The 13,957-nt window shown below is 35.0% G+C and overlaps 1 protein-coding gene across 1 annotated transcript in view; it reads right to left on the bottom strand.

The window, feature by feature from the left end:
- The window catches only part of SPOCK3 (sparc/osteonectin, cwcv and kazal-like domains proteoglycan (testican) 3), a 66,856-nt gene extending 54,234 nt beyond the window's left edge, over positions 1 to 12,622 (bottom strand). The window contains exon 1 of the mRNA XM_010154949.1: positions 12,494 to 12,622. Coding sequence (XP_010153251.1) covers positions 12,494 to 12,619 — 126 coding nt within the window. The 5' untranslated portion in view covers positions 12,620 to 12,622. The remainder of the gene's footprint in view (positions 1 to 12,493) is intronic.
- Between the last annotated feature and the right edge of the window lie 1,335 nt (positions 12,623 to 13,957).

Here is a 13,957-nt window from a genome sequence, read left to right as displayed (position 1 = left end):
TAAGAAAATCTGCATGCCCAACACCTGCCATAGGCACTGATACCTGAGTTAGTGAGTGCAAGTTAGGCAGATAACACTTCCAAATCAGTACTGCCACTCACAGGTATGCTAGAATTTTACAGTCACTGAACTCATTTTATGGACAGAAAGGCAGCAGAGAGAGATTCCCTGTCTCCAGAAACAAAGCAAAATCATGGTGCTTGCATAAGTCAGAAATGAATCAGTATGCTGTTCTGACAATTTTATATCAGTAGCTAGTGGCACCATGAATGTAACTCTGGTTCAAACCTCTTGTCTTTGTTCCCCAAATAAACACTGCACTGGGATATTGCAAAGGCAGCTCAGCTAAATAAAGGTAGGTCGACTTCCCTCTGTGTTACTCTCAGACTGGTAGAAGAGCAAGAAACAAACCCAAAAGACTCCACAGAAAAAGAATTATGTGGCCTACAGAATATGACAAAGTGAGAAGTAGTGGTATAAAGGAAAGGTAGTACTGGAAACAATGATGTCATTATTTGTTTTGTGGGGAAAATATCTGAGTAGTGTAAACAGCAGAAAAATACATGAACAATTTGTTATGTATAGCAATAAAATAATTATACGGCTTTATTAGTGAGGAAAATGTCATGAAACTTTCAAGAAATTAATCTGTCCAATTTCACAGTATGCTATATTTATATTGGTTTTATAAACTGTTAACTGCCTGTTCTACTTCCATCACGATCCCCTATATGCATGAAAAAAATATCATTTTACTTCTGAATATATCCAGCTTTTTATCTTCTGCTTTTGATTCCACTTTCCTCCTTAGCATATCAGTGTGCTACACTGGAGCTTCACCATGTCTCATCTTTATGTTTGATTCTAAGGATGTTGCAACTGTTTTGCATTTTCACACATTTTGTTTCAAGAGAGAAGAATAGGTATTTCTAAATTCAGAGCAATATGCTGCACAGTGCTTAAAGAAAAACATAATCTCAACACAGACAAAGAATATGTACCATGTCAGGGTCTCTTGGCAATATATTTCAGGATGAATAATTTCTTATTTCTGTACTGTCAAGTGCCCCACAGAAAAATGCGATTTGTTTACTCATATTCTGCCTGTCTGAAAACCTGTTCAGTCTTAAATGGACTAAGCATTTGTCAAAATCTGTCCAAAGTAGTAGTTTAGTGAAATAGAGACAAGCAATTAAAATCTGTGGGAAGAACATCAAAGAATATATGTCATCTTTAGACATGACTCATGCAGATTTACTATTATTACAATAAAGGTGAGAATAGTTATATTTCTGGAACAACTACTACAGTGTATGTTATTTTGATATACATGAGCTCTGCTCTTAGAACCATTACAGAAGTTGGGAAGATCAAGTGACAGTAATATATTTCATTAGGCTCTGCTACCTTCCATTCCAAAGTAGCTACCTGTTAAAGGCTGCCAAACAGATCTCTGTATATTGTACATATAAAGAGCCTACTTTTGCCCCAAAATGGAAAAGCTCACCTACATTTCCATGGCAAAATAATGAAAAAATGTAAATGCAAGTAAAAATACCCTATTATTTTTGCATGTATTTGAGGCTGCACCTCGAGTACTGTGTTTAGTTTTGGACCCCTCACTACAAGAAAGACATTGAGGTCCTGGAGCGTGTCCAGAGAAGGGCCACAAAACTGGTGAAGGGTCTGGAGAATATGTCTTATGAGGAGCGACTGAGGGAACTGGGCTTGTTTGGCCTTGAGAAGAGGAGGCTGAGAGGAGACCTGATCACTGCCTACAACTACCTGAAAGGAGGTTGTGGAGAAGTGAGTGTTGGTCTCTTCTCCCTAACGACAGATGATCGGACGAAGGGGAATGGACTCAAGCTGCGCCAGGGGAGGTTTAGATTGGACGTAAGGAAGAAGTTCTTCACCGAAAGGGTTATCACACACTGGAACAGGCTGCCCAGGGAGGTGGTGGAGTCACCTGCCCTGGCTGTGTTTAAGAGACGAGTGGATGAGGTGCTGAGAGATATGGTTTAGTGGCGGACAGATACGGTTGGACTGGATGATCTCTAAGGGCTTTTCCAACCCAGTGATTCTATGATTCTATGACTGGCAAGAATTCAAGGACAGGATATATTTTATCTATTACATTAAGTTTCAAACAATCCCAACCTTCCATGTATTTGTAAACCAAGCTTACAAATAGCAGATTTCCATATATACGTTTACCTTTAGAAAACCCACAAATCACCCTCATGTGATCAACTGACCTAATTTTTCCAGTGTGAATGACAGTATGCATTTCGGTAACATCTGAGGACACCAATAAGACCTTTGGCTTGAGAAAACTTTTTTATGACTTGAAATACTCAGGAAATCTCTATAGAAAGGAGTAATATGTCAGCACAAGTATACTGAGGTAAAATCTCTATGTTGTGTGAAAACCAATATTCAGAGAATATTTTACAGTCTAGAAGTTTTCTAGTTAGTTGAATTTGATATTTACATCCTTGAACACTTGAACTGGCTGAGCAAACTTACAGCCATTGAGAAATTGGGAGGGACAGAAAATTTATTATTAGACCAGAAATGAATGAAAGATGAAGAAAATAAACAAAAAAGGAAAATATCTCAGACATTATTAAAAAATCCCCAGCTTTTAAGTTTGAATTCTGGGCACCTATAAGAATCAAGGAGATGGACCATGCTATAGGGTTTTATTAGAAAAAAATCATATAAAATAATATAAAAATCACATAAAACAACAGATCAAGTTTCATTCTAATGAACAACTTCTACCAAACGGAGATATATTAGACTGCAAGTACCTTGATTTTAGAAAGGCTTTTCATTCTGTTTAATTGCAAGCTGGGAAGCCACACTGGGAAGTATGTCATTCGTGGGCTCATACTGCAAGACGAGTACAAAACTAGTTGAATATGATCATCAGAGAGTAGAAATTAACAGCTCACTGTTAAAATAGAAGGCTGCACTGAATGGGCTTTTGCACTTTTGCAAGGTTAAGTCACTATTCTGTCTTTTCATTAACAGCTTGGAAGATAAGATAAAATAAAAGATATATTATTAAACATGAAAGAGGCTGGAATGACTTTAGAAGACAGGAATATAATAAGAGTACTTACTGAAGTAGGCTAAAAATATAATGTAATTCAACACAGAAAACTGCTATGTTCTGCTCTTAGGTAGACATAATAATCACATTTAAAATACAACCTATGGAACAACCGGCTAGACATCCATTCCAAAGGAAAAACTAAAAATCCATTGATCATGATGAACAATTGTATGGTTTTTAAAAATGTTACCATCCCAAGATATATTAAACGGGACTGTAAACTACAAAACATGTGAAATAATTTCACGCAGCTCTAGTAGTGCATAATCTAGACCACCCTCTCCAGCTTTGTGACAAGGTTCAAATAAGACAGGAATTAATTAGAAAAACTGCACAAGAAAACACTAAACAGGAATGGTTAGAGGCCTAGAAAATAAGGTCACCATGAAAGAAGGTCAAGAAATGGGGATGTTCAATCTTGAGAAAAAAGGATTCGCATTAGGGTTGCCAAATTGGTAAAAGCCATCTAAAAGGTACCCAAAAAGAATACCATGACAAATGTTGCAAGAAATAATTGCATTAAATTGCTGCTGAAGATTCAGATCAGGTATTAGAAAGTCTTCCTAGTTATAATGGTGGGGAAGTATTAAAATAAATTGTGGAAGTATATTGAATCTCAATCACTGTCTTTACAAGCAGGATTAGATAAATCTGTCAGGAATGACACCTGTGTAGTTTATCTTGCTTTGAGAAATGGGTGGGCCAGATGGCATCAAGCTTATTCAGTGAGGAAGTACAGGACATACCTGCTCTGGGAATGACCAAGTATCAAGAGACTATTGCTTGCAAAAATCTTGTTTATTTGCTGGAGAGATTGGAAGATGTGTAATGAATGAAATAGGGAGATTGCATGAAAGAAATGAAAAATAATGCTTATGATGGTCCATTGATCTTACATAACTTACTTCAGCAAAATCCTGTTTGGTTCTGAGTGTATTTGTGCTCTCCTGAGCTCCTGAAAACTTGAGATCTGATTTAGGAACAGGCTAAATATTTTTAGAAAAATAACACCAAAAATAAGTTGAATGTATAATGCTTTGCAATGTGAAACATGAAAAAACCCGAATCCTTTAATATGACATCTGAATCTCACAATTTTTTTTTTTGTTCCATCTATCTGCAGAACCATCTCCTATCTGTAAAACAACACTCACACAGTCCCTCTGTGTGATGTCAGTGTCAATTAGTTACTATTTGTAGACTCCTCAAAATCTATAGGGAATAAAGACATATTAAAGGAGATGAGGAATTTAGTTTAACTGTGTGCCTGATATGTAATAGAAGACATAAGACTGTGCTGAACAGTGCAGAAAAACCAAATCACTTATTAGATGCAATAGAGGTATGTCCATTCTGTGTGCTATGTGAGTGAAAAGCCCTGCGGAAGAAACGGCAACAGAATTAAATTAAGACTGCATTAAATGTCTACCCAAAACCACAAACAGTGCTTGCGCAACAATAACTTTGGCGTTTCCCAGCATTTCATCATTTTACTTTTTCTCACAGACTTGTGTTCTTTCTGAGAAAGCTACTATCTCTGTGGCAGGGGAACATATGTTTTCCACAGTAGTACTGTTTTTCCAGGAATATCTAGTGGCTTTTAAACAAACTGATGAAAGCTAAGTAATGAAGATACATGAGACTTCTCTGGCAAGTAAGGAACAGGAGTTGATACACTAGTGCCTTCAGACACAGTCTGAAAGTACTCCCTCTAACTCCTCCTTTCCTTCACCTCATACATACTGGAGAGCTGAAAGCCAATTCGGTACACCCCTACATTATACCAGCCAACAGCAGTTATTTGCCAGGGCATTCACCTGGATCTCCAACATGTACTGTGTCCATTATGTGCTTCAAGCCCTTAATATTGGAAGACTAAAGTCAGGCCAGGTACGTCAACACACTTTTTTCTACCATATAAACATAGATTTGCAGTATTGGATGAAGTGTGAATTCCATGTGAATAAAAACTTTTAGAAATTTTCACGTGCCAAGATATATGACACAGAAATGCTTTCTAGAACACCATCACATTTAATGCTCAGCATTTATTAAATTACTTCTTAAACAAGCAATAACTAATACTTATGCAACTGTAAAAGTGTTTCATCTTTGAAAGGTAACTGTCACCTTTAATTATACCTTATCGTAATAATGAGAGGTCTGTTTAAGTCCAGGACTTTTATGTGCATTTAAAATTAAACAGGGTATGCTATCTGATTCCAAGAAAAAAAATACACTGATGAATAATTATATTTAGATTCACCTGATTAATATTTAGTTCATATGCTACGAATACTTAATTTGAACATATACCTGAATATAGGGAAAAAGTTAATAGGGTTTTTTTTCTCATTATTACCAACTGTGGTCATGGATAATGATTCTGACACTAACCAGTGAGAGAGAAAAGAGACACTACTTCTGAGACCTCAACTCTTCCACACCCTTGGTCACTCAACTCTAACCAACCTTCCCATATACAGAAGAGGAGAATAAGTGCTCTAGTGCAGGTGAAACCGGGAATATCAGTAGGTATTGGAGAAGTCCAAAATTTTACCACCACAGTCTAACAGTTGTACACCACAGCCTTCTGCACTGCTATCTACCAACTGAATGTTCATAGGTCAAGCAGAGAAACCTAGCTATTACAGTATAAATAAATAGAATGGCTGAGAAAAAGCTTTTCAGCAAACAAGTACTATTTAAAACAAAAATAATATTTAGTAAATATTAACCATAAAGACGTGCAACCAGCATTTTGACCAGAGAACAAAAGGAAACGTGCCTACTGAACCAAGACCCTGAGCAAAGAAAATCTTTTGTGGTTGAAAGAGGACTGATGATACATTGTTTATAAAGTTATGAACTAGAGAAAGCAATTTACATGACAAAATGAAAATCTGTATGCACACTTTTCTTCCTTGTTCAACTCTACAGCCCTCGCCTGTTTTCTTCAGCACTCTACAGTGCAATGCCATAAAAAGAAAAGCCTGAAATCAGGTCAACTAGCTATTCAATATTTTTTGGACACCCTAGAAATCATTAAGTCACAGAAACATGCAGATAAATGCCTACTGGGATTATTTAAATTAGGCACCTACCTGTCTTTGCTTTCATACTTACAGCCCTTCAGAAACACATGATACTTAGGAGTGTCTTAAAATCCTTCTAAAGACCTATCTGCTTTTTATTAACATCAGCCATTTGAATTTTTAGGCACCTACTAAGTTTGGTAAATATATACCTCACCATCTTATTTGATACATTTTGCAAACAGGTAAACTAATATTTTCTACCATCAAATAAGAATGTAAACCTTAATGCTAAATGACAGAATCCTGTGATATCCCTACTTGAAACATACTATTTTCAGTAAATTAAGAGGTATTAATAATAATTATTCTAGCATTCTTGTGTAAAGAACCATAATATATTACCTCATTTCCAAATTAATATTTCAATATTCAGTGAAGACAATAAAGTCTGTAAAAAACAAGATATTTAAAATATAAAAAAATATTTTAAAAATATTTAGTGTTTTAAAAAACCTTATTAACAAAAGGTGTAAATATATATAACTATATTACTCCTACCTGTATTATTCTCTCTGATCTTGGCTTATTCAAAAACTATAAACACTGACACAGTATGAAAATACACTAACAGCTTCTTGATAGCAGGTTTAATATATATAAAAAAAAAATCTCTGACATACACATTCATATACGCATGTCTATAAATTGTGGCTCTTATTCACAGCTCTCACCCATATAGTCTGAATTTCAGCATTTCATCAGGCTCCTGGGTTCAAACAACACCATTTTTAGGAGACCCAGGCTAGAGATGCATGTCCGTAAAACGTCACTCAATGAGGAGCCATGCAAATTTCTGAGTAATAGCAATGGAAAAATAATATTAATGGCAAAGCTATAAAGCTTTATAATAAGACACAAATGGTTTGTAAAAAGCATGGAATTTTCTGTTAAAAGAATCCGCTATTGCTTATTAACATGCATTATCACTGTATTTTAATGTGATATGGCTTCCTAAGCCATGCTGGCTGATTGCGTTACTAATTAAACAAGTTCAATTTATCTAATTATATCTAAGTTGAAATATTTATAGTTTTATGTGAACTAAAATAGCATCTAAAGGGCGTACTCATTAGTCTTCAATTACAGCAAAAATAATAAAAGTAATAAATGTAACGTGCACAGACCCAGCCAGTCCATGCTGGGTTATCATGTCCAAGTTTCTAAAATATTTAAAGGATATGTCAACTGGGGGGAATTAAAAAAAAAAAAAAAAAAAAAGAAGAGAGAATGCAACAAAATAAACTTCTGTATAGTTACTTGCACTTAGGCGAAACCTTCATCAGTGCACTACAGAAACACCATTTGTCTCCGAGGTGAGAGGCACCTAGGCACTGAGTTTTCTTACCAGCAGACTGCTACTACAGCTTTTTACTGTTTTTCATCTACCTGAAAATGTGTACTAAAATTTGTTTGAACTCTAAGCACTAGAGTTTTCTTATTCAGCAGTCCAAAATAGAAGCCTACATGTGCTATCAGTGAATGAAATGCTTATGAAATTCCATGTTCCTAATGGTTTTCACCCTGTCAGAAAAGAAACAAGCTGTTGTGCAAGTGAGATTTAACACTCCAAAGCATGGCTCTTTTTCCCTGTATTATGCATATGTCTTTACATATATCTAAGTTCAAGAAGAGATACATCTTGTGCACACAGAACTGTGCCTAAATCCTTCTACATTTTGTTGTTAGTACTTGACTTCTAAAATATATAAAAAATTTCCTAGTTCTGTGTCAAACACACATGAATTAAAATCAGGACAACAAAGAGCCAAGTGTTAATATCTCATGTTCTGAATGAAGAGCTAGAGGGGCAAATCTTGCCACACAAACTCTTATTTTTCACTTCCAGTAAGTTCATAGTGGCCTATGATGGGGTCTTGTTTTGGTTTGTTTTTTTCTTCCCCTAAAACTTTGCTGTGATGCAGAGGACTTACCTCTCAGTCATATTTTTCAGATTCTCATCTCTCTCTCTGTTCTCATCAATGTCCAAATTTGTTCTTTTAGAACTCATTTTACATTCATACTTTTTTCAGGTTTACTCAAGATCTCATCCAAGAGTACATCCATTTGCTTAAGAAATATTTGGTTTCACTTCACTCAAGACTAATACAGAAAAGCAAGCAAGCACAGCAACTAGCAGTGTCTTAACTTTGGGGGAAAAAAGGTCTATTATTATTTGCTTCTTATTTAGCAGAAAGGAGACAGCTTAAAAATCATTGGAAATGTAAAATCAACAGGTTGGATAGTTCTTCCCTTTGTTAGAAATGACTGAAGTTGGGACAGATCACAACTGCACCTCTGGAAAAAAGAAATTATGAAGGTAGAAAGAGGGCACTTTTCTTGGACTCCTGAATATTAAATTCTTCAAGGTTTCTTGTTCTTTGGGATTAGTTTTGTGTTGGGGGTTTTTTGTTTGGTTGGGTTGGTTGTTCTTCTCCAAGAGGGAGGGTGGCAGGTGTATGTTAATGCTTCAGAGAGTCCTGATGCAAATAGGAACTTCAGGGCAACACCCAGTGTTGTGAAATTAACACAACACAGAAACGTCCAGACTTTTTTCCATATGTAGCTTTGGATATTTTAAAGTGACATGATTTGGGAGGGAAGTAAATGTGATTACCAGGCATCCCATTAGAAAATCTGAATTCTAGACAGGTTACTGTGATTCAGCTGAAGAACTGTATTATTTTACAGCCATAAACTTAACATGGCCTGAACCATGATAACATGTATTGGTTTGATATCACATTATTCAATGCTAAATGTGTCTTATTAAAGCTCATTAAATAAGATTAGCATGCATGTAATGGAAGATTACACTAACATCATCCTGCTTTCAAGCATGATTTTAAAATTGTAAATTACAGATAAATTCTAAGCAGAGAATCTTAAGTATATAAAAACACAGTATACTGGCATTAGAGCATCCAAGCCTGAGCAACATCTCCAAAAAGCTGTCCCGGCAGCAGTCATCATGTTTTTCCTGGAGATTGGCTGGGATGTCAAATACATAGGGGTATCAAAGCCCTATGCTACAGCACTGCTTGAGAACTGCTAGAGTTACAATGAATAATGCACTTTCAAGCGCCAAAGTTTAGAGAAATGCAGAAAGTAAAACTAACTAATGAAGTGTAAAGTGCATACTGTATTATTTAAAGGCTATTAACTAAAAATTGTTGTGACACCACCCTGGCAAGGAGGCGGCAGGATCTCTTTATACTGAATTTGTTCTTACATAATAATTAACGTTCACTTTGATTACTCAACTTGTCAGCACGTAATATTTTTATTTCAACATTCTTGTAATGCTAATAATGAATATCTTACACCTGCTACTTTTCCTCTACACTTGACTGCATGTGACTAATTGTGAGCTAAGAACACAGTAAACCAAATCTGGCCTGCTAAAATGAATGGGAAGCAAAACATCCTCACCTGTCTGTGGATAAGGTCAATCTAGAAGTTAACCTTTCTTTCTACATTGTCTACCCATTATGTAATTTTTTTTTTTTTTTACCAACTGAAAAATCATGTATAAAATATCTCTAGTCACATAATTCAATATAAAAATATGCATGGGCTTGGCCTGAAAAGAGAGGGCATACTCCCAAAGTAGTGTCCATATGGTAAGTGCCAGCTGCCTGGCTATGTTCTACAATATTATTATTATTTACTGACTTACTTTCAGAAAATGTGTTCTACAATTTGCCACAGTCACTGACAAATGTGTTCTAAATATAAGAAAATTGCTACATAAACTACTCCTGGAGCTTGATAACACAAAAACTAAACTTTGCCTGCAGTAAAGGAACACAAATATTTGTCTTTATGTCAATTTTTCAAAATAAATGCTCCTGAAATAACGTCGTAAGGATCTCTGTTTTGGTGCAACTGCACCACAGAATATGAAATCATAGTAACATTGAAAAGAAAGTTAAGTATTTATAGGCTAATACAGATGAACTCTGATCATTAATTTTTGTTTAATAATTTGCTGCCATAAAGTTAGATTTGAAATCTACCATCACAAGGTAGTGGAAGACAAAAGGAACACCCTGCAAAAGCTCTCTGATCCCTTATTAATTCTGCATTATATGCATGTAAGGGACATAGAGGTTGGATAATATGTACTACTGAACTGTCTGCAGCTCTGATAATACACCAGAATGGAATTAGAGTTTATCTATTTAATCCACTCATTTCTCATCATTCTGGTTGAGAAGCACACCCTCACATTTAACACATGAACTGATGTAAAAAATACCTGCATCTCATCATTATTTATACACTTCTGTACATCTACTTCAGACCAGCCCATGAGAGGTCATAAGGGTCACTTCTACCCATAGGACTATTTAGAATACAGCATTCCTATGTGATAAAATTGGAAATAAACAATGAGGTTAGTTCTCACTGTGATGTTTATATCATATTAGGAAGAATGTAGGAGAGATTTTAATGGATAACATATACTGTATTAAAAAAAAATTGCTCATTCAGTATTACCAATAACAAATTATCTACTTTGTCTACTTAAATTGCAAAATCATAGAGACTGAATTTTTCTGTTCTGTATCTGTGTGCAGACTATGTTTGGGACCTAAAAGACTGACCAAACCTTCACATGGAACAGCAACAGAAATGCTAGCAGTATCATGCAACGTCTAGTAAGATGCGAGCACATTTCAAGCTTTTGATAAAACATAAACAGATTACTGTGAATGAAAATTCAAATATTTTCAAATCCCTAACTTAAAAATTAAGTCATATTGTCACTGAAAAGTAATGATTTCTCTGCTAAGCCAAAGCATCCAAAATTCATGAGCCTCAGATATCCTGGTGTACGAGTTAGATGATTTTTTTTTTTTTTTTAAGGAAAAATCAAGATTCCTTATCAGTTCCCTATAACTAAATATTCAGCTTGTACAAAAATAATTTCTTAATGTAAGATTTAGGATAAAAGCATGAGAATTGTGAAAGTTGAGGCAGCACTAGTTAAATTCTGTGTTCTAAATATTTCCATTTTATCAAGAGGAAAATATCCTTGGAGAGGATCAGTGTTCAATCCAATAGCCAGTCACTCCTGGAAACAATAATCCTTTTTTTTTATTTTTTTTTAAATTCAGACACAGCTTCTGATTGCAGTAAAAAACAAGAGAGAATTCAATACAGCAAATACTAACTCCAAAACCTTTAAATACTGGGAAATATCCTAAAAATATTTTGCTTAAAATGCTATACAGAAATTTTTTCTTTATTAAGTAACAAAAACAGAGCTTCTTCATATCCATCCATTTAATCTAGAACAATCACCATTATTATTATTACTACTATATTTCTCCTGAAGCACTCGATATTATCTACTATTAGAAACATTTTTTTAGTTGAAGTACATGATGACAGCATGACAGAATACAATAGCTCCTCCCGTACTACTGAATTGCATGCCGTTGCTGACAAAAGTGGGTTCATCAAGAATACACCTTTGCTTCTACTAGAGAGGATTCAGTTGCAAATACTGGCCAAATGTTTTTCTACTGAAAGTTTTAAGAGAGGATGCCAAACAAATTTGTTTTCAGCATTATGAAGTTCTCCATCTCACAAGTTCCACTTGAGTTCTGTACTACTTCAGTCCCATGGTTTCTGGACTTCAGCCTGATCAGCACAAAAATATTTTCTCCAAAAAAAGACTGGGTAAACCAACATTGACGTTTTTTAATTACTATTCTGACTCCAAGAAAATATGACAGAAAAAACATGGGGGTTCAGGAATACAAAAGGAAGGTTTGATTATGGTCTTAAAATACATAAAATAGTGTTGCAATAAGGAAAAACATACAACATTACATTTTTTTATCGGGGTATGTTACACCTATGCCTAGATGCGTGTGAAGCATGCCCTCAATGGTCAGCTGGAAAACCTGACTTAACATGTTTATCCTACCCCAAATATGGGACATGCAACACTATGTTCCTTAATCAAAACTCTGCCTTGGTGTTAGTTGCAGACAGACTTAAACTGGAGCTCTGTTATATTGTGGAGCACTCTGGGTACTGTGCTTCTTTGGGTACTCCTGTTTCATGTTGCTTAGAATTTGCTACCATTTTGTTTTTTCTATCTTATGATATACCAGAATTGCTGTAGGCTGCAGTCTGCAATATATACTTTAGTCAAAACAAATAAATGTTGATTTGTGTTACAATACAGAATTTTAATTTCCAAGAGCTCAAACTGACTGGAACAATGAAAGAATAATTTAGTTCTTTATTTAATTCTTACCTGAGAAGAATATGTGTGACCATCTGATCCACAAACAGGATTGGTATAAACTACTGGACACTGCTTGCAGTTTGATGAAATGGGACCACCCCTCCACTGTTTATGGCCTAAACCAGCCTCTTTCATACTGTAAGTAAACAAAAAGTATGTAATTCTGATAAGCAGTAGTAAAAATAAAACATATTCAGGGTATTTTAATGAGCCTTTACAAACAGTAAGTCATACAGAATTTCAGCCATAAGGTTTTCTCCTAAGAAAAGAACTGTCACAGCCTTTGGTGTACGCTCACTCACCTTTGTACCTTACTCACTGTAGTGATACTTGATACCGGAGTATTATTCTACTAAGACATCTTAGTAGACAAAGATGATTAAGATGATGCTTTGGAGACTCTTGCACTTATTCATTAGTGAAAGACACCTGACTTGTGTGGTATTTAGATGTTTTTACTAAATAGTATGAATGGACCCGTTTTACTAATATTGGTGTTTAAGTAGGTAACTTTTAAGTATTAGAAAATTACATCATAAATGCTTCTACAGAAACAGGTAGCTGGTCCTTCAGAGCACTGTTTGCCCCACTTTGACCACTGCCTTTCACAGCTTACATTTAAAAAAATTCAGGCTCTAGCACCCAATGTGAAGTTCAAAGAAAAAAAAAAAAAAAGGGTAATCCACTGGAGTACAGAATCGATCTGCATAGAAGTAGATGTGTGTGCTTATACATAGAAATACAGTTAGATGGATCATTTTAACCCAGAAAAAAGCTACACTGGGTCAGACTAAAAGTCTAAAATAAGTTACTGATGTTTCCTCAGAAAACTCTCCTACCCTTCAGTAATTTGTGGCATATGGCCATCCTCAAACATATTTTCTCTCTGTAGCTTTGAATTAATTTTTATTCATGATTTTTTTCCAAATGCTTTTTGCAGCTGTGAAAGCATTTAGAAGCCATTTTATCCTGAAACAGCTGTTTTATGAGTTGCCTGATCCCCAGACTGACCTACAATATCCTTCATATATTAATGACTTCCATATAAATAAGAAAATAGAACCATAATGCATGATTTTAATACTGTGTTTTCTGCTTGCAATCTTAATGAGGAATCTAGAAATGATTTTGCTTAGAATATAGCAAAGTCAAAAATGTTCAAACTTATAAAAAACTCAAATAAAATCTTCTTTAATGAAGCAGAACTCTTTCTGCTTGGTTCACCTACAGATAATCAAGAACTATTTTGCTAATTAGTCACAAATCACTGTTTAAGAACAACTTGCCTGGAGTAATAAAAATAAATGAAATTAGAGAAAATAAACTCGTCATCCTCTGGTTTTATGACGTGCAGATTAAAAGGCTAAAGCCATGGAAGTTATACAAGCTTACATTTAGATAATGTTGTGTGGCAAAACTTTGAACTGCACAGATTTTTTACAGTGTAAACAGGAACCTGAAATGTACACATAA

Source organism: Eurypyga helias, unplaced genomic scaffold (assembly GCF_000690775.1).
Source record: "Eurypyga helias isolate BGI_N326 unplaced genomic scaffold, ASM69077v1 scaffold24117, whole genome shotgun sequence".
Classification (NCBI taxonomy): Eukaryota; Metazoa; Chordata; class Aves; order Eurypygiformes; family Eurypygidae; genus Eurypyga; species Eurypyga helias.
Note: the sequence above shows the minus strand (reverse complement) of the source record. Positions and strands in the feature narration are given on the sequence as shown.